Here is a 21,642-nt window from a genome sequence, read left to right on the forward strand (position 1 = left end):
CCTACAAAATACAGACATTGCTGTTATTTTGTTTGCTCCATTTACATTCATATTCAAAGCCTTAAGGTGAATGTATCATATCTGATTCAACATTCAGACCTATTACATCACATTTGTTCATCTCTTTTAAAAATAACAGAACAGCTGGAAACGGATCTGAACCACTCAATAAACACAGACACAAACACTGAAGGGTTTAAGTAAAATATATTGAAGACAATATATGGAGACAATCTTAGACAATCAAAGTTAAGTCAGTCAGGCGTCTCGTAGAACAAAGGTCACATATTTCTTATACAGCATATTTGGAAGCAATGAACTTAAAACTGATTGGTCCCTGATCACACACCATGCAGGCAGTTGTTCGGTCCATCGATTGGTCTACAAAAGGGGTCCATGTATGGTCACATGGTCAGTCACACACATATACGTTCATCATATATTTGACACAGAGGTTATTGGACAGGTTGGTGCTGGAAGACTCCAACACCAGAGACAAGAGGTTCTGTATCTGTAGATCATTAAGAATCCATGTGGTAAAAAGGAAAGAAAGAGAGCATGCAGTCATCAGGCTAAGGCTCAGTATGGTGAAAAAAATGTATCGCGTCTATAGGTGAATTCATATAAATCATTATTATTTAATGTGAAACCAGCATGCTGTGTTTTCACTTGAGATGCTCTCTGTGTACCAGGACTGCCTGACAATGCAAATGAGGTCTCTTCAGAACATAGCCAAAGCATTAACATGATGCATGATGTCATTTTCACACATTAAAATCAAGTGTAGGCTCAGTGGTATTATACTGTGCAGCAGTGGCTGATGCAAACACACAGCGGGCTTCAACAACAACCTTCAGGGAGAAACTCGGCTGCAGTGATAACGTGCAGAAAGTTGCACATTTTGGCTTTAAGAAATGGGCCAAGCCATGGACAACTGTGCCTGTGTACTATGTCGTGATAAGTGACAACGCTACACTGGCATGACAATAAGTTACAAAAGCCCAGAGGATTGAAATTAATTGGAATGAGACCTAGAGTTGCCCGAGAAGCCCTGGACAGGGTAAGAAGGGCTGGAAATGAATGAGGGGAGAATTACAAGTTCCTTGGCAGCCATCACAGTGCCTAACATGTTTGCCGTCAGAAACGTTTCCGGACTATATGTATGCCTCGAGGCTTACTCAGTAATGCATACAGCCGATGGCTTGATCCCAGTGCCTACTGCAGACATCTTTCTTAAGAGCGCTGGAGTCTCCTGAGGGCACACATGCCAGTCAACTCATAGTCAAGGATTTCAAGTATTTTCTGCCAGACTTTGTGTTCAATGATGGTGCAGTGCATTAAATATTTATTTTTAGAAACATGTTATAATATATGGATAATGCTTTTGCTTACTCTTTGGTGTTGATATCCAGGTGCTTGATGGGAGCATAATTTAAAAACCAAAGAAGAAGAATTAGTTTTTTAGAGAAAGTTCCTCTGTGAGAAATTAGACATCCATCCATTATCTATACTGCTTATCCTTGAGGGTGGTTAGGGTGGGAGGGCTGGAGCCAACCTGTGTGAGGCGGGGTACACCCCGGACAGGTCACCTGCATATCACAGGGCCAACATACAGAGACAAACAACCATTCACACTCACATTTACACCTATGGACATTTTATTTGGAAATTATTAAGATTTCAATTTGTAATTTTAATATAATATGATAATCTTCTACAGTTAGAAATATTCCATGTGCACATGTATAATCCAGATAATCCTTAATATTTATGATCAAAAAGCACTGGGTGATATGACCAAAAGTATATCAAGACAAAAAGATTTGTATCAGTTGATATCCAAAAAATCTTCCTGATAAATGTCACATTATTCTTTGTTTTAAGTTTAAAGACAAATATTTGCTCCTGAGTGAAGGTTGGTATTTTTAAACTCTTCCTTTTGAGCAGACAAACACTTTTATAAATGTGAGGAACCTTTGTCTTCAGGATAACATGGATGTTTGAGTGTGATGAGGAAGGAATGGGTGCAGCACATGACTGCTGCTCAGAGTGGGAGGAGGGAACAGCCTTTGATTCAGACTGCAGCAGCAGAGCAGCCAAGCAGTAAAAACTGATTTCCTACAAAGACTCTGAAAACAATAACCTATTCTTCTGATTTAACCTGCCCTCACACTGTCTTCTTGGCTGAACCTTACTGTTTAATTTTCTGTACCTGTTTTCTTTATCACATGTTGTACTTACTTACTCTCTTTCCTGCCTCATTCTTGTCTTTTCAGTATTGTTGCAATACAAGAAAACAGTGGTCAGAGAAACCGAGTAACAGAGTGGAAAGAAGCAGAAAGTACTTGGACCTCTCAGGTCACTTCTGTAAATAAGCAGCAGTTTTACTGGATGTGCTACAGCTGTAGGCCACACTCACCACAGTGATTTACTCTATAAACACTGACATCTCAGTGTGTGGTTGGGTTTGTGTGGTTATGTTGTTGTGTTTATATGTTGTGTAGGAAATGAGCGCTGGCTGCTGTGTAACCTTTACTGCTCACTGATCTGAATATTTGTTAAAGTCTTCTACTGTTGGTTACTGGGCGGTTTACCTGAAGCAGTTCATGGTTAGAAACATTGCTGAATGGCTCCTTATCATTTCTCATTATGAAGCAGAGAACTCTGTTTGTCCATTTCATGCACTAAAGTTACATATTTTTTTTCAAATAACACAGATTAAATAAGGAAGAACAAGACTCATGTGGAATGTTAATGATGCTTTGGCATCTGTCGAATGCTGTAGAGTTTGTCCAAACATGGCTGGTAAAATCAATGATATTCAAAATTCAACCTTTATTGAATGAGACCTCCTGCTTAGGAATGTCTTAACAAAATTCCTTTTAATTGGCAACAGGAGAAAGGGAAGAATAAAAGGATTACAGTGCATTCATGAGGTCACAGAAAAATTTGTTCCCGACTTTGAAAATTCACGTGAACGCCTCTGTGAGTTAGCAACTTGTTGTGTTGGCAAAAAGATTGGCACATGACTCGCTGAGTTGTTGACGTCATATATACAGCTTTTTGATCAATGATGCAATTTCACACATATATTTTTCCCAAACGTTTAATTTGTAATGTGTTATTAGGTTGTAACTGTTGTTGCTGTTCATTTCGATGAGCTAGACCAGTTACAAAAGATATTTATTAGCAGTAACCCTGATAACAAGTCAGATCAAATTGGGAACAGCTATCAATGTGTTGTTCTAATGCTCTGAACTATAAAATTCATATTCAATGCTCCTTGTAGGGTCCATGTTGTTTCCATATTAGGAGTTAAAACCATGTGAACAACTTCCCAACCTGAGAATTGTATTTGCTACCTTTCTGCCTGTCGTACTGTTTTGCAGTAATATACAATGTACTACAGCCAGAAACATACATCCTAATATGAGTGTGTGCATGTGTGTGAGTGATTTACAGTATGAGCCATGAATCTGCTTCTACTTAATGTGTACTTGAGATCTGTACCGTGTGTGTGTGTGTGTGTACTTGTGTACACATGGGTGCAGCAGCTTAGGAGCTCATCAGCTGAAAATGTGCCAACTTGACAAAAACACATGTCGACTTTATTTTCTCATTTCATTGGAGATGATTGGATATCAGCATGGAGATGAGTAATTAGAGAGCAGAGGGCAATCTCGTTTTCGATGTAGTCTGGAGCTGATGTTGTTTGTGTGTGTGTGTGTGTGTGTGTGTGTGTGTGTGTGTGTGTGTGTGTGTGTGTGTGTGTGTGTGTGTGTGTGTGTGTGTGTGTGTGTGTGTGTGTGTGTGTGTGTGTGTGTGTGTGTGTGTGTGTGTGTGTGTGTGGGTGTGTGTTTGTGGGTGCAGTGTGGGTGTAAGCAATTTAAACACACAAGAAATTTAAGTTCTTGTTTACAGCTCAATTTACTTATATAGTTGTCTCCTCTCCACATTCTGTAACTGTGACTGTGTGCAAACTGTGCATGGATATAAATTTGTGGTTGATTTGAAGTCTATCACCAGAATAATGTATGTTTAATAATGTGTGTAATAGTGTATGTTTATGTCTTAAGGCCTAATCAGTATAGTAATTGGACCAAAAGATGGAATGAATCCATTTGAAACACTAATCAGGGGGAAAAGACACTATACAGCCACATAGTAAATAGCTGTAAAAGCAAATAAGGACATTTAAGTAGTGTAGCCGATGGTGCAGTGGTACGCCTCACAAGGTTACCGGTTTGAATCCCACTCCGGTCAGGGTCTTTCTGTGTGGAGTTTGCATGTTCTACCCATGTTTGTGTGGGTGTTTGTGATGGAGTTTTTGAATGCTGCTCACATTACAAAGACATAAATTGGAGTATGGTTATTAATCTTAATGGTCAAACAGAGAGACAAACTCCTCTACTGGGAAAAGGAAATTAATCAATCCCCCCCTTTTTCAGTGTGATTACCCACATATAAAAGCCTGTGTATACCAGTTAGTTATGGTGAAAAGAGGTGATATTGTAGCAGCTTTTTACATGTGAGTTTAAACAAATATAGTCAGATTGAGCACTGAGCAGTTTTTACTGTTGCCTTCAAGCTGCTGCCGTTTTCACATTTCACAGTATCACAGAGTAACCGTCCTAAAAGGTTGTTGCAGTCCTTCAAAGATCCAGGGTCTGAAACCTCTTGACTCCTGAGCCCCACTTTGCAAAGCTGATGCTTACAGCTCTTTTTCCTTCTGTGGATTTCCATCAATACTCTGCCCCATGTTTTCCCAGGGTGCACCTCTCTCCACTAACAAGTTCACTAACGAGTTTTAAACACGTTTCTGCTCCACTTTCCTCCTCCCTCGTTCCCTCGCTTTTCTGTATCAGACCTTGTCAGTCTCATGTCCCACCTCCCTCTACAGCCCTCTTTCCTTCCGGCTGCTTGTTCACTCTCTGCTTCCACTCGTCTTATCTCCTCCTCTCCTCAATTCTCATTCCCATGTACCTCACCTGTCCCCTCTCTCTCCCCCACATCCATTCCTGTGGTGGTTTGGCTGTTTTATGCTAATTTAAATGGAGACAGACTCTTGATGTGCGTTCGTAAACGTGAATGTGTGAGCCAGGTTTTGCTCATGTTGTGGGGACCTAAATCTGTTTACACACCTACATTATGGAGACGTGTCCTACTAATGGAGACATAAACCATGTCCCCACAATGTACATAATTAGAAATAGGTTAGGATACATTTAATAAGTCTCTTTTTTTAAATTGTGTTTTTCTAATAATAGGACAAAAGAATGGGGAAGTGCCTTAGTCAAACCAGGGATGTTGGTGTTCATTGTTAAGCCTGTAACCACCAGGGCAATTAAATACATCTTGTTTCATAAGTATAAGGAATCAAGTTTTATGACAATATTCAGGGACAAACAAAGATTACCATTTCTGTGGCACCAGAAATAAAGAAATATATTGCCATAAACTGAAAATAGGAGGGATAGTAATAAAGTTAACTGCAGTGTCAGCGATCCAGTCAGCACCCACATGTCCTTCAGATAGTGCTGTAACTACAGTTCACACCTCAGGCTATAAAATAATGCTGTGGATTTATACGGCAGCTCTTGACAGCAGCTTTCTGGCCACAGTGTCCAATCACATTGAAAAGCATTACAGCTCACACACACACTCCACATAGGACTGTTGGCTGACGGCTCCTGAGGAGTCATCTCATCAGGACACAAGATACAGGGAGCGTATGCCGGGGATAAAATCATCAGGGTGTCAGTCTGTGCATCTGTAATCATTCATTTACAGAGCAGATCTCAAAAAACATTTGGAATTTTTTCATGATACTTCACATTTATGATAATCTCGTGAACTGGTGCCTTTTTATATGTAGGGTTTTGTGACTTTTATTTTTTCTGTAGTTCCATGGCAACAATTTCACCAAGCCAAAGTCAGAGTAGGTGCTGTTTTTAGAATAAAATTCAAAAACCATATGGCATTTTTTCAAGAATCTGTACTGCAGTGTCACTCAGGTCGTGCATGGTGATATTTTGGGTTTCTTGAAAAAAAAAAAGTTTTTTCTGTAATTTAATAAAGACAGAAATAAACTCTGACCGAATTCAACCGTATGCACACACACACACACACACACACACACACACACACACACACACACACACACACACACACACACACACACACACAGCTACAGTCCAGTGAGGGCAGCCCGTCACCCTCCAACCGGACTCTTCCATGGCAACAGCACCTAATTCAGCCAATCAGATTTGTTTTGATGTTAGGCCATCACCAGCATGGAAGTGTCTGAAAATACCCATGAAATTGTTGTGCGATTGCAACCAGTTTTCTCTGGGATGCTGGTACACATTGTATTTCACTGCAAGAACTCACTCTGCATATGGGAAATATTTTTGTCATTCTCATTGCCCTAATACATACTACTGGTACTTTGTGTGAAGATAAGAACTGTTTAGTCTTCTGAAAAAGTACATTAATAAAGGACAGACTCTAAGATCTACGTGGAAGTTTGTCAAACTATATGATGAATAAGCAGCCAACATAATGCTCACATTTATAATTAATAAGGTGAACTTGTTAGCTCATTATAGAAAGATGGTAAAAAATGATCTCTGTTCATATAAGCAAATATTGTATTGCCACAATAAGAAGAAATGTGCTCATTTTGGAAATTGGCCCATTTATAGTGACAGTAAAAGTGGTGGTTGAGACAAAGATACATATTAATAATTTAATATAATAATAATAATAATAAAAGCAGTGTGCATGCAACAGTGTACATGAACAGAAGAGATGATGTTTAGCCTCGTTTATTTCTCTCCATAATTCCTCAGTAGTTCTGTCTATGTTTGTCTGCCTGTCTATTGAGAGATGAAAGAAGCATGATGCGGTCATAAATACTTTATCAAAGCATTAACAGTGCACACAGGCCACACACACACACACACACACACACACACACACACACACACAGCCTCACACACGCACTCACACACACAGATGCGGCCTTTGATTGTATCTGATGGCCTTTGTAGTTTCTCCCAGATTGACAGTAATTGAACCGATTCCAGCAACATTAAAGACATAAACCATCCAGTCACAAGTTTTTTGAACCGACATGACAGGACAAAGCAAACCAATCCAATGCCTCCGATACGAGATGACAGGACCTCCCGCTCCCTCGCCATCCCAAACCCCCACCCAGCCTCTTAGAAATATGCCACCCGTGTATGTTTCCAAAATGTCACTGAAATCATTTTGATCTGCCCCTTCCTCCATGAATACTTAATGTCAGCACAGACGTTCACAGTGCAGTCCTGCAGCTAATAGTTTACTCCGAGCTAACAGGTTAATATTCACCATCTCTGTGTTTTCCTGCTTTTGTCCCAAGGCATGTGAACCAAGTCTTGGTTTTGATGTAATCCCATCCAACACATCCAAAACTAGTGCAGTTTGCATTTCTGAGATGATTCCCTTATTTATATTTTCATCGTGACCGACAGAGATGAAACAGTTAGCTCATAGCTGAGTTACCAATTGATAAAAAAAAAGCCTTTGAGATGCTAAAGACGAGTCGTGGGCACACTCGCTCTGAACATTTTGAGTTGGACTCATTTCTGGGAGTTTGATGTTGAAGTCAGGATATTACCAGATTGATTAGATTATTGTTTTATCAGTTTAATGAACTAAGATGGCAAATTATCCTATAATATATCTGTACATGTAGTAATAGATTAGTTGGCCTTTTTTTCTATTGTTTAGTGTGCAGTACACGTGTGAATGTGTAATATGTGTAATAGAAAGCAGACTGCAAGATAAGTACACGTTGCACCCAGATGTTTGCCATCTTTGACGATTTACATGACGTCACGGAAAACGATGTGCTTGTGTCTGACTGCCTGGGACAAAAATGTAACCAACAGTGTTTTTTTTAGCACAAAAAACTTTCCTCTGTTTTACGATTTCACTGTATGACACCAAAACATCCTTCCTCTTTCGCTTCGGCATGTTTACATGTGTGGGCAGCTGTGCTCCTATTGGTCAATGTCACAGAGATGATGAATACATCAATCATGCTAGTCTTTCTGTAAGGACGTCGCATCGGTTGTTGTCCACTATCACACGAGTTGAACCTACTCTGACCCCAGCCTAAATTTGCAATAATAGCAAACTGTCATTTACTATTTAATTCTTTATTATTGAAAACATTTAGGTCACTGTACTGTGTATTAATCTCTGTATGATCAGTGTGTTTGTTTAGTTACTTGTTACAGTTTTGTCAGAAGCTACAATATAAAATTCAAAATCTACCATTAGTTTGAAAAACTACAGTTAATGTGTTTTTTTTAAACTCTCCTCACAAGATGTAATTTTGGACACGGGGTGGTTCTGATCTTATTTTCTATTTTCCACTTCACAGGCTGCTCACTTCACCCTTCACTCACCTGCCTTTCCTCTTTCTATCTCACATTCAGAAGACAAATAAAGCAAATGGGAAAAAAAATGTTTCAAAACATAAATGAGCTAACAAATGAATGGAAGGAGGGGCAGATGTTTTCTGCACCATTGGAACAATTGTACAGATGCAATAATAGTGTGATTCTCCACAGAGGCTGTAACAGTGACTGAATCATATCAGTTATGTAATCCACATCAACTGCCTTCATTTAATAATTTCTTCTTTACATTTACCTGCAAGATCATTTCAGTCTATTTTATGAAATTCAGTTAATTCAATCAAGATGAATAGATAGTGATAGAATAGATAGATAGTGTATGTGTCCAAACACTATCATCTCTCCTCCACCTTCACTCAGACTGGTCCCTGACACTTCACACTTCACACCTCATATGAACTTACAGCTTTGGAGAGCTCCCTTTATTAATGGACAGTTTATAGGTAAACAGGTTAACTGATGGAGGTGCTTACCCCCTCTCATCATGAGTAGGAAACTGTCGTCACTATGGTTTCTGATGAATTATATGTTCGCCCAGCTGTGCTGTTACATTACGTGATTTTCCTCTTCAAATGATTAACATCTGCAAAGCAGAGATTATTTCCTGATCATATCTTAAAGTATACACTTGATGAAAAGAAGAGATGAATGGATTAAAGGTAGTTGAGAGAATAGGTGAAATTCTCCTCTGAAAAAGTTTATATTCCTGATTATTTTCATTTTTGATTAATCTGCCGATTGATTTCGCCATAAATAATAATAGAAAATGCACCAGATGATGTAACAGAAAACATGAATGTAAAAGTGACAACACATGTTTTTATTTAATCCTTTTTGTCTCCTCCAAGCACCTGTACCACAACACCTCAAACAGATAAGCATCAAATTTTAAGACTGGTTTTCCTGGGTTTTCACAAAAGATGGCTCACTTGACCGCAAGAAACAACTCTCATTTCCAATGTGGTTGTGTTTCCATTGTGTGGCTTTTGCAGTTTTGTTGAGGCTTTTAATCCACTTGTGTGAGACTTCTTGGACACTGTACCCAGAGGCCATTGCGATATATATTAAAAATGCTTGTTTTATCTAACAAACAGCCCAAACCCAAAATATATTAGGATTTCTATCACTAAAAACCTGTAACTGTTCATATATAAGAAGCTTGAACCAAATAGGTTTTGGTATTTTTGCTTAAAGTCTAAAAGCACCAAAGAGCAGTGAAAGGAAAAAATAGCTGAGGAGAAAGACAAGAGGAAGCCATGGGAGTCTGACAGAAACATACAGGAATTGATTCATAAAAGCAGTTTTTGAGTACTGCTCTGTAAAACAGGGAAGCCCACTTATACGTGTGTGTGTGTGTTTTGCGCGTGCGTGCGTGTGTGTGTGTGTGTGTGTGTGCGTGTGCGCGCGCGCGCGTGGTGGTGGTGGGGGGGGGGGGTATTTGGAATGCAAAAGGCGTCCACCAGCCGGCTCTGCAGATGTGGATGTTCTGCTAGATTGATTCTCATCCCCAGAGAGAGTTGGTGTTTGTGTGTGTGTATTTTTGAGTATGTGTGTGATGGAGACAGATCTATACCCAGCTGAGTGTCCTACCACTGTTTGTTTAAATTCTCTCTTCACTTCATTGCCCTCCTCCCTCTTCTTAAAACCATCCTTTCTGTTCTCTCTGCACGGTCGTCCCTGTGTCCCTGCTGTTACTAATCAATGCTGCTTTTTCCTAATACTGTGAAAACTGTGGGGAACTCAAATACTACTTCTTATAAAGGCCACAGTTGTAAGACATAGGAAAAACAATTCTAAACATAGCTTCACTTACAGCTTTGCTTTCTCTGGTCTTTCAAATCCAACTGTGTGATTCATCAGGATACAAATGATCTAAAGGGGTTAATGCATGCCACCCACCCTACTATAATTGGCACTTGGGTTTGTTTATTCTTTTGATGATTAGATAATATTACATTAGATAGTGTGCTGACCCCAAGAGTCCCTGAATGGTCACACCCACAGATTCACCTAGTGCAGCAGCCTCACGTGAATGGGTCTAATATACATTTGGTCATGTTCAGGTTTATCATTTTAATTCGGGTTCTTACTTTAAAAAGATTGAAATGCGCTGAGGTTCAGGGAACACATCACTCTCCTTAAACTGTTTATTGCTGCAGCTCCTCTTTTCAGCCTCTGTCGGAAACACTTGGTTTTAGCACCTGTCTGTTTAACACCCTTTCCTGATTCTGCACTGATTGGCCAGCTATCATACTCTGTTGTGATTGGTCAACCGCTTCCAGTAGTACATTTCTAACAAAAACTGAAGAAAGTGTTTGAGCCTGGACTCTTAACCCTCGATGTGTTTCTGCTGTGGGTGACAACTACTCCATAAAAATCTCATGAAAGCACTTAACTGTTGTCCTGTCTTGACATAGTGTTATTAATATACAACATATTGCTGTGTTGTATGATGTATCTGTCTCCTGCACTTTAATTCATGTTTTATGGCACATGTGATGGATGTGTGGGAGAACAACTGAATAACAATGAAGTGTGTGAAATTGTCCCGGAGACGAAGAGAGAATGATTCATGTCAGTGAGTTTTTCATGTAATTACATTCCCTCCTCGGCTTGGTGGGATATAAGTTGGGTAAAACCCCTCATTTTCAAAGAGGAGTGACTCTAATACGAGTTCAGATTCCATTCAAATCATTTTGATGACTTCTGGTTCTGGTGTGAACATCAGCAGGATGGGAAACATCTGTCTGTGGCTCACAGTAAATCTCACCATCCTTCTCAGTATCTCTGAAATTTTATCTATTTGAATTATTTGAATTACTATTTTTAATTATTTGAATGTTTTCTTAAGTAACAGCACCAACTGGTGCACAATCACTTGTTTACCTGCACTAACTCTGTGACTGACACACCCAAGTGTTTTTTCTATTCTTTCTTTGTTAGCTTTCACTTATTTTCTGTTTTAATGTGTTTATTGCTTTTTTTCACTTTTATCATCTCTCTGTCTCCACTTTTAAACAACTTCTATATATATTTCAATCAAACATTCTCTGCATCAACCCTCTCAAATTGGTCAAATCTCATGTGAAATCTTTGAAATCTTTGGCTCTGAAAATATTGCAATTAACCCTGATGCATAGTGAGAGGTTTATTCATGCCAGTGCTACATTCAATGATTTTTTCAGTGTTTCCATTTTTGATAGAAAAATTATGTTATAGTTCTTTCTGTGACTTGTTGATTTTATTGTAAATTTTCAATGAAATGTAAACTCAGGTTAATTGTGTATTTGTATAATTGTTTAATAATAATTTGATAAAATAGTGTAATTATATTTGTATTGTATTTGAGACAACATTTTATGGCAATCCACCAAGAACTTGCTGATATATTTCTTTGGAACAAAGTGATGGACCATCTGACTAGCATTGCCTTTCCAAGTTCGATTAACTGTCTGTTATTTAGTCAAATTATTGAATAAATAATTATTTTTATTATGCATGTCAGTTCATGTAATAACATATCAATGATCTGCCTATATGGTCACAAACACAAACCATTTCTCCACTGAAAAAATAATTCAAATTACCTGTAATAAGCCATTAGCTTTACAGAAATGAAATGACCTCCTTTGTCCTTAATCATCTCCTGACCCATTTTGTCTTTCATCCTTTTTTTCCTCCTGTCATCCCTCTTTTTTTCTAGTTTAAGGTGATAAATTGGTTTCACACCAGCTCTGTACCTAATGAATTCTTGAGTATATTTTATGTTATCCTCTCTCGTCTGTCTTCTCTGCATAGTTTTGAAGGAATACCGTCTTTAAATATCCACCCGTCCATTAGATATACTACTTGTTGTTTTGAATGTGGGAGAGGGGTGAGGGGTGGGAGAGGGTGGAGGGAGGGGGAAACAAGCCTCGGGGAAACATTTTACATTAAAACTCAGTGTATATCATCCCTGAAAGATTTTGCGAACTCTGTTGATGAATAGCATTACAGACCTGTCTTCTACTTCAAAAAGCTTTTTCTTTTAAACAGAGACATTTCCCTTCAAAAATAAGCAGATGGTAATTTCACACAGCTTAATATTCTGCATCTCAAAGCACGTCTTGTTTCAATCAAAGTGCTGCTGGGACTTTATTTTTTGTTTGCAGGTGCCAGATATGTGTGAAAATGTTCAAAACGTATGATGAAAGATATTGTTTTTGTTTATCTCAAGCAATTTAACAAATAATCGCTCTCTCGTCTTTTTTTTTTTACCCTCTTCCTCTGCTTTAGGTGACATGTAATTGTTTCACCATCAGTGACGGAGAGCTGCAAGAGATTGGAGTTGGGCTGTATCCGAGGTAACACACACACACACACACACACACACACACAAAGGTCAAAATGTGATTCAGACATATCTAAAACAGCATCATTAATTTCAATCTAGCTCACAATCTTTGTTATTATCTGCCATTGTCTCTCACTTACACAATATGACTGCCACAAAATGTAAATGCTGCTCTGGAGCTACCTGCCAGATCACCACGTCCAAGCCAGCCCCACCCATCCTTCACCCATTCACTCTCAAAGCCACCCCCCCTCCACTCCGCTCACTATGTCCCTGGCAGTTTCTTTGAAGTACGACTAAGAAAGGGAGAAGCACATTTTTGTTTGGAGGCGAAACTTGAAAATGAATGTCGACTGAATATTCTAATTCTGAGTTAGGGAAGGGAGGTGGAGATAGGGGTGGGGTGGGGATGGTGGCGTTGCAGGTGGGACGGGGGTGGGTGGGTACAGAATACATAGAGAAGTAAGAGGTTTTACTCCAACTGCGATGTTATTCTTGTCTGGCATGTAGGAGTGAAACACACACACTGAGCAAGGTGTGTACTTTAATCCTGCCACTAAGTCCTGGGTGAGTGGGGTAGGATTTGTTGCACATGTTGTTAGTGTTTCTACACACTGTCTCTCACACACTTTCACACACTTACACATACACACAGTGCAGGTATCTCCGCCAGTTTATCTGGCTGTCGCTGAGATGTCAGATGGTCACAGTGGCTTTACCAAAGCCCAGCGTGTCTGTGTCAGTGTGTGGGTGCGATTTGTGCCGTAACTCATCCATAAATGATGGGGCCTGTTCACAGGATGGTCCCCTGCCTATTCATATTTTGGGTTGCCTAGCAACCGTAGGTTTGCTGAAAAGATGGGGGGATTTCTGTGGACGGGCTACACCTCTATCTCACCCTATTCTGTTCATTTTGCTATCTCCCCTGTATGTCCAGACCTCTTTTTCCTCATTTGACGATTTCCTCATTCTCCCCTTTGTCTCGACTGAGCTCACCGTTCTGTGTCTGTCTCTGTCTGCTTGTCATTCACTGCTAATTGGCTAATCTGTCCTCTGAGGGCTTTATCAGGATGTGTGATTTAAAGCAGGATCGATAACATTCTCCTTTATTCACTCGTTGTAATCTAAAACGACCATTTACTTCATACCACCTCAGTGTAACTTAAACCCATGTGTAACTGCAGCCAAATCCTTACATGGATACACTGAAAGGAAAACAGAAAGAAAAGATTCACTGACAATAACAAAGACCAGGGAGATGTTTATATGTTGCACAGCAGACTTCATGCTCTTATAGCATCTGTCTGTCTCATTCAGCATAGTTTTATTGAGCTACATCCATACTACTGTGTTTTCTTTAAAAACTCAGTTTTCAAACTAAAACGTTTTCTGTCCACATGAGCTTTGCATCAGTTATAATCCCCGTCCACACTAACACGCCTGAAAATGTATATAACGTGCCTGCTTTCCTACACTGGGCATGCGCCTGCCGGTGAATTGCTTGATTAATAGATTGCCCCCTAGTTGGATTATTTTAAAATGCTGAGTTTAACTGCCTGACGACTCAGCGCAGGCTACGTTACGACTAAAAAGACCCAATCAGCAAGAGGCTGTGAGTATCTACATGCGCGTTTCTAAACATCTCAGTTTCTCCAGAGTAATGTGGACGCAAGGCGTATCACAGATGATGCATTTTCAAAAGAAAACAGAGTAATGTGGATTGAATCCATTTTTTTAAACTGGCATATGTTTACTGCAGTTTAAAGATGGAAATCCTCACCCACTGCTTTTTACACTTCATGGATAAAGTGTGTCTGTTATCATATGAAAAGGGGGACATGTTAATATGTTTAAAAACTTGATATTCACCAGAAGGGTAAATATTACAGTCATAAAATTGTATTTACCTCTGTACAGTCAGTTTCTCTGGCTGATTGGACCTCTGGTCAGGTGTAAAATGGGTTGAGCTATGTTGTGATTTGTTTAACATGCACTAACCCCTAAACCCCACTGTCCTGAGAAGAGCTCTAATGAGACAGTAGAGCAGTACTGCCTGAACCTGCCTGTTTGTTTGGCCTGTGCTAATACTGGTTACCTTTTTTTATGAAACTGTAAAAGTGACCTGCAGTAATTGAGCTGCCATGAACATATGTTCATGTTTAACCTCCCTTTAATTTCCGTTGTGCTTTCTCTATGGACTGGCCACCTGTCCAGGGTGGAAGCCAGCATCTCGCTCATGTCAGGGATTGGCTTTACCCCCCCACCTCCATCCCCTGCAACCCTCAAAGGATAAACTGTATATATAATGGATGGATGGATATTTGATATTGGATCTTTGCTTTTCCTATAGAAAAAGCTAATGTTCAACACTGTGAATCTATTGTAATTTATAGAAGACTCGGTTCACATGTTTTACCAAACCATAGAAGTGACATGTGAAATTTTAATTCTTCAAATTAGGTGCTGTAATTACCTCCACCAAGAAGGAAGTTTGTCAGTTGGTTGGTTGGCTTTAAGCAAGATTATGCAAAAACTATCAGACGGATGTCCACGAAACTGAGTCTGAAGATGCGGTATGGGTCAGTGTAGAAGCCATTAAACTTTGGTGCAGATCCGGAACAGGAGGCAGATGCAGGAATTTTTTCACCTTCAGCGAGATGGGGCATTTATTTTGACAATTTCAGAGCAAAATGTTAGACAGCCAGTGAATAACTACAGAGACATAATAATAATAATAATAATAATAATAATAATAATAATGTAAACAACACAAAGAAAGAAAAGTAGAGTGTTGAGACTTTTCTCTCATTTAATCCAAAGCACTCCTGTGCAGTCTGTACACTGTACACTCACACCCGTGTGATATTTCACTCTGAGTCCTGCATGTACCGCAGCACTTAGTCTCGGTTAGAGTGAGCTGATATTGTTAATGTGAGATGTAGTTTAGTTAATTCATCTCATTAGTATGCTAACGAGCTGCTCTCCATCTGATAAAAACATGCTTTGTAGGGCTTGATTTCTAGTTGATATTCAACCTGCAATTTCTCCTCTGTAGAACAAAGCCAGGGGTAACTGATGGTTTTACAAAGGCTCCACACACACACACACACACACACACACACACACACACACACACACACACACACACACACACACACAGACACACACACACACAGACACACACACACACAGGTCTTTATCTCTTGCACCCATTGTTTTGCTCAATGAATATGATAAACAAGAGCACCATTAATAGAGGAGGTGATAAAAACAGACAAACCTCTTCAGTGTTTTTTATCAGCCATGTGTGCAGTGACAGTAAATGTCTTCTTATGGGGTCAGAGAGGTCTTAAAAAACTCTCAGCAAAATTATCAGAATAACAACATGCTTTTATTTTTTTTTCTTTGTATTAAGTGTGTGCCACTTATACAACTAGAATGGCACTCATCCACCAACAGTCTCCTAATGAAACCACATTTAAACTCACAAATCTAGATTTTTATTTGGAGCTGCACCAAATTTCTCTCATAAATATCACTCCCGTAACATGTCTGATTTTTTCTAAATCCAAATACATGATTTATTCTTTGAGAGATCAACTAAAATGTGATATGATCCCTGATATGGCTTTAAACTACAATATAGTGGTTATTTCCTGATCCATGCCACATCCTACCACCAAGTTTTGTGGAAATCCCTCAGGTAAGTTTTGTGTAATCTTACTATCAAACAAACAAACCAATCCTGATGAAAACATAACATACCATAATAATAATAATAATAACATTGCTAAAAGTAATACAGTTTAATGCAGCTCCCCCCTGCAATACTTCCCACCTTAATGAAGGTTATAATATTTCTTCATTCAACGATATGAACATTTTAGAGGCTGTGGTGATTTATACAATATAAATTCATCTGAGTGAGTGGGAGGACGAGTTGAATCCATTATATATGTGGGAAATGAGTCAGTGTGTGTGTGTGTGTGTGTGTGAGACAGAGAGAGTAAGGCTAAAAGACTGATAGAAACAAATGTAGAGTGACATGTGCAATGACAGAAGCAGAGTTCTCATTTTGTCATAATGTTCAGACAGTCACCAGAGTTTGTGTGTTTAAGCACTCAGTCTTTTACATGGAGGATTGGCATTATGATTACATTACATCACATTACAGTACATTGCCAGATACATAGCCACCTTAGAGCACTTTGAATCGTAACAATACACTTGTCATCCCTCAGCTATGGCACTACACTGGCTGGTAGATATGTGGTAATCCTGTGGGAGATGTCTCCCTCTTCCTGTGTTTTCTGTCTCATGAGTTCTGTCGTCCCACTGGTCTGGTCTGAGTGATCTGAGAAATCCCTGAACAGTCGGACGTGGCTCTTCTCGTGTTTTTTTCTCAGCCTTTATCTTGTGTTCTCTGTCTCCTCTAAGTTTTTATCATGTTGCAGATGTGCTGAGGTACAGAAGGAACTTAAACTTTACCTTTAATTGATGAGAAGTGCTGATATTTTTTTTTTCTCAAGCCAGAGAGCTGCTTGTCAGCGTTGGTTATGGGGTTATATACTGTATATACATAGAATTGTCAGAAAGATTTTTTAGAATTCATTTGAAAATCAAACATTTAACCACATTTAATTTTTCCTCTCCTCCCTTCTCTCATCCCCATTTGCTCCCACATCTCCTACGCTCTCTCTTCTTTAAACTCCCTTCTGCTCATATATCTCTTCCTCGTTCTCTTCATCTCCACCTTCTTGACTCGGCTTCACACATCTCCTCCCTCCTCCTCCTCTTGTCCTCGGACTGTCTCGCCCCCTCCTGCCCCTCGTCCTCTTTACTCTCTGCCAGTCTGTCTCTGTTAAACCATGACTGCAGGCCAAACTGTGTGATGGTGTTTGAGGGGACAAAGCTGCAGCTCAGAGCTGTTCGAGGCATCAAACCTGAGGAGGAGGTATGAAGAAGAAAAATACTCACACTGCATCCTCACAACATTAACAACATGATGTGTAACTGTTTGTTATTGATAGTAATGTGGCCTCTGCTTTTATGCTCATGTTCTTTAATATGTTCACTGTTATTACTGATGGAGGAGCCACTTCCCTAAGGCTCTTTAATGAAACATAATCAGAAACCAAGAACCATTTCATATTCCATGGACGTGGCATCTCTGTAGTTATCATAATAATCATAATAAATGTTGATGGATGCAAAATGAACTTAATGGTATTAAAGGATTATTAAAAATGCAGCTAAATGAAATATCACAGCAACACAAATGTGATGATTTCTGCAATTTTCCACACTTCATCCCTCCTGACTGTTTGTAATGAGATGCATCCACACCATCTGGACTAACACACGCACACAATGTACTCCGGCTGTGTTTCTTTTCTCCACACTCAGTTTACACAAACTCACTTCCAAATATCTATCTGTGCTGAGCTGCAGATAACAATGATCAGCAGTATACAGCTAATTAATTTATGCGAAGGGCAGAATGAAATATGACCAATTCAATGTTTTCTCAAACTAAAGTGTCCTCTGTGTCTCCAGCTCACTATAAGTTACATGGAGACGTTGTCCCTGACTGAGGATCGACAGAGACAGCTGGAGGACCAGTACCATTTTACCTGCCACTGCCAGAGATGCCACTCTCACGACAAAGTAAGATGAAGATGATTGGTTTTCATTTACATCTAGAAGAGCACTCAGAGGCACCTGTTCATAGATATTAGCACTCTACACATGCTGATGTTTTTCATAAAGATCTCTGTATTATTTCTTGAGAAATTCACAGAAATATACAAAAAACAACAACGTGAAATTCTTGCATCCACCCCCTTAATAGAATCCACTCAGCTTGTTCTGTGAGCCATACCCCGTCCTTCCATGTTTCAATAAAATTGGTTCAATAGTTTTTGCATAATCCTGCTAACAGGCACACAGCAGTGAAAACATAACCTCCTTGGGAGAGATAAAAATTCAGACTCATTCACTATCTATGTTTCCATGCACATAATGATCCAAATATGACCAATAATCAGCGTAAGGCATAATTAGTCAGGTAAAGGAGCATCCCATCAGTACTGCTGTGTTGCTGCTGTGGAGAACAGCTCAGTAATGTCTAAAGAGAATCCTCAGTTCGTATAATTTAGATGAAAACACACTAGTGAAAACATCACTAGGATTATTTTATATTCACTTTCTGCCAATTGATTTCTTTCACCCGAATCTTACACGCTGAACCTTTTCAGACTTATTTTAATACTACAAGTATTAAAAATCTGGCCTGATTCTTTTCTTCTCAGGCTGCGATGGGATACATTTATGACCTTAGCTGTGCAAATGTTGCCTCATACCGTTGCAGTGATGTTTTCCGGAGAGCACTCATCTGTAATAAAACAATAGAGCTGACTCAGTGTTGCATCTCATTGAAGCGGTGTAGAAATATCCGTGACATACACTGTCGAGCAGTTGGATTGCAGTGTGTATCTGATATGTTGCAATATAAAAAAATCCAATAAAACCCTTGTAAAGTGGTTTAGATTCCATTTAGTGTAGTAATTATTGGCGAGCAATATCCACTGCCTCACTGTCATGATCACTAATACACACTCGCACATGTAGTTTTGTCTTCTCTAAACCAAATCAGTCGCAGATTTCTTCATTTTAATTTCACTTTGCTTTAATGACGTCAACCAGAAGTTGCAAAAAATTCACTTTCTCTCTCTCGCTCTCTCTCTCTCTAACCCTTGCCATGCCACTGTTGGCTTACACAGTGTATCGGTGCGTAACATGTTACAGTGTACCCTTCCTTGTCCTCACCTCCTTTTCCTCCTTCACTCTCACTCTCCGTCTTATCTCCTGCTGTCCTCCTCTTCCTCTCAGTCACTCTGTCACGCTCCACCTCTTCACCCCTCTTTCTCTCTCTTTCTTCCTCCCTCGCTCTTTCGGACAGCTTCCTGAAAATGTGAAAAATCATCTCGCCTCTCTGCTGCAGTTTTCTTCTCCATCCATCTTATTCCACTCTTTCTTCGTCTAGCCTCTCTGTTCCAGTGTGTCACCCTCTCTCTCTGAAGTTGTGTATTTTCATTTAGTCATCTCTCTTGTCCTCTCTTTTCTCGGCCTTCATCCTCCAGCTTTGTTCTCCATATGCGGCACCTTAGTCTGTCTCTCCAATAATCTAACAGCAGGTGTGTGTGTGTGTGTGTGTGTGTGTGTGTGTGTGTGTGTGTGTGTGTGTGTGTGTGTGTGTGTGTGTGTGTGTGTGTGTGTGAAGCTAAGAGAGAGCACTCAGTTGATTCTGTGGGACAATAGCATTCATTTTATTCAACCCTAACTTTGTCATGCACACAACACACACACACACACTTCCTGTCATCTTCCCTCTCTCTTTTATCTTTAGATGATAATGCTGGGCTCTGACCCAAAGTTGCCATGGCAACAGATGACTGTTGACATCGAAACCTTGTCTGTTGTTGTTCTAGTGAATGTGTGTGTTTTTGCATTTGTGCGTGTGTGTTATAATAATAAATACTTTTCTTGACAAATCTTATACAGGGGGTTGCTTTGGTGCTATGTTACTGTGCTCTATGCACGTCTGTCCATCCAGCCGTGTGTGTTACAGTAGTTACTCAGTGGACTGTAGGTGCTGTAACATAGATATGCAAAGTGCAGGCAGACATTTTTAACACTTTTGTATTCGCAAAGAAATTTTAATGAACAAGTTGTGTGTTGATTTACAATGCTCACTGTAACTGCTCTTCAGAATGGTGCAGTGTGAGACTACATACAGACCAAGTCTGTGCACAAGAGTGTTTGTTTTAGATCTATGTCTATTTAGTCTACTCTCCTCTCTGTGCAGGATGGACTCATGCTGTCTGGTGACGAAGCAACATGGCGCCTGCTAAAGGAGGCTCTACCCAGACTGGAAGAACAACAAGCAAAGTCAGGTATCCTTAACATCCAAGATCAGCTACATCCAGTGGACAGTAAGCACTGACATCCATCCATCATCTACTCTGCTGTGGGAAGACGATTAATATAACCGGATGCTTCTCCTCTAACAACAAATGATTCACATCTTGATAACTGATATGTGCTCATACTAATAAACTGCTTTATTAGAATGAGAACAATTATCAATGTATAAAATGTAGCCCCGTAAACCTCTAACTGGTGGTTTTAATTCCTTCATATGTAAATGAAGTTATCAGCAAAGTAGAGTTATGTAAAAACACAAATTATAAGTGAGTGTGTGTGAAAGGTGTGTTTGACTGATACTCTCGATACTCAAGCCAGATTTCAGGAGATTACTCATTATAGTCTCAGATCACAACTTCATGTGTAAAAGCACTTCCTGTCTGGATATATTGCTGTCTCTACTCAGAGGTGAGCTCAGAGAGTGATCAGCATCTTATGTGACCCTCCAGATTGGGAAGCACTACTACAAAGCTGCAGTGATTTGTTATCAACTGTTGGTGGCGCTGTGCCTGATGAAAATCTCTACAAGCTTAGAATGACGGACATGGCTTTGGATGCCTCCATTCACCTGGGTCGGTGGAAGGAAGCTGTGAGATATGGAGAGAAGACAATTCCAGTTTACAGGTGAGTCTGTGTGTGTGTGTGCGTGTGCGTGTGTGTACATAAAAAGAGCCGAGTGAACAGGGGGTGGGTTACTTGGAATACATAGTTATCTGTAAGCAAAATAATAGTCAGTGCTTTCAGAAAGTTAACATAAGGAAGATCTGATAGAAGGGAAAAGATTGAAAGAAAATTACAAATTACAAGGTTTAAGTTAAAAAAAAACAAAAAACAAACATGGTGTCAGTG

At 39.6% G+C, this 21,642-nt stretch overlaps 1 protein-coding gene across 1 annotated transcript in view; it reads left to right on the plus strand.

The window, feature by feature from the left end:
* smyd3 (SET and MYND domain containing 3) overlaps nucleotides 1-21,642 on the plus strand; it is a 72,552-nt gene that overhangs the window by 44,083 nt on the left and 6,827 nt on the right. Inside the window, exons 6-10 of the mRNA XM_034577071.1 lie at nucleotides 12,750-12,817; nucleotides 17,659-17,761; nucleotides 18,364-18,474; nucleotides 20,675-20,762; nucleotides 21,243-21,417. Coding sequence (XP_034432962.1) covers nucleotides 12,750-12,817; nucleotides 17,659-17,761; nucleotides 18,364-18,474; nucleotides 20,675-20,762; nucleotides 21,243-21,417 — 545 coding nt within the window. The remainder of the gene's footprint in view (nucleotides 1-12,749; nucleotides 12,818-17,658; nucleotides 17,762-18,363; nucleotides 18,475-20,674; nucleotides 20,763-21,242; nucleotides 21,418-21,642) is intronic.

The sequence above is a fragment of the Hippoglossus hippoglossus genome, chromosome 3 (genome assembly GCF_009819705.1).
Source record: "Hippoglossus hippoglossus isolate fHipHip1 chromosome 3, fHipHip1.pri, whole genome shotgun sequence".
Classification (NCBI taxonomy): Eukaryota; Metazoa; Chordata; class Actinopteri; order Pleuronectiformes; family Pleuronectidae; genus Hippoglossus; species Hippoglossus hippoglossus.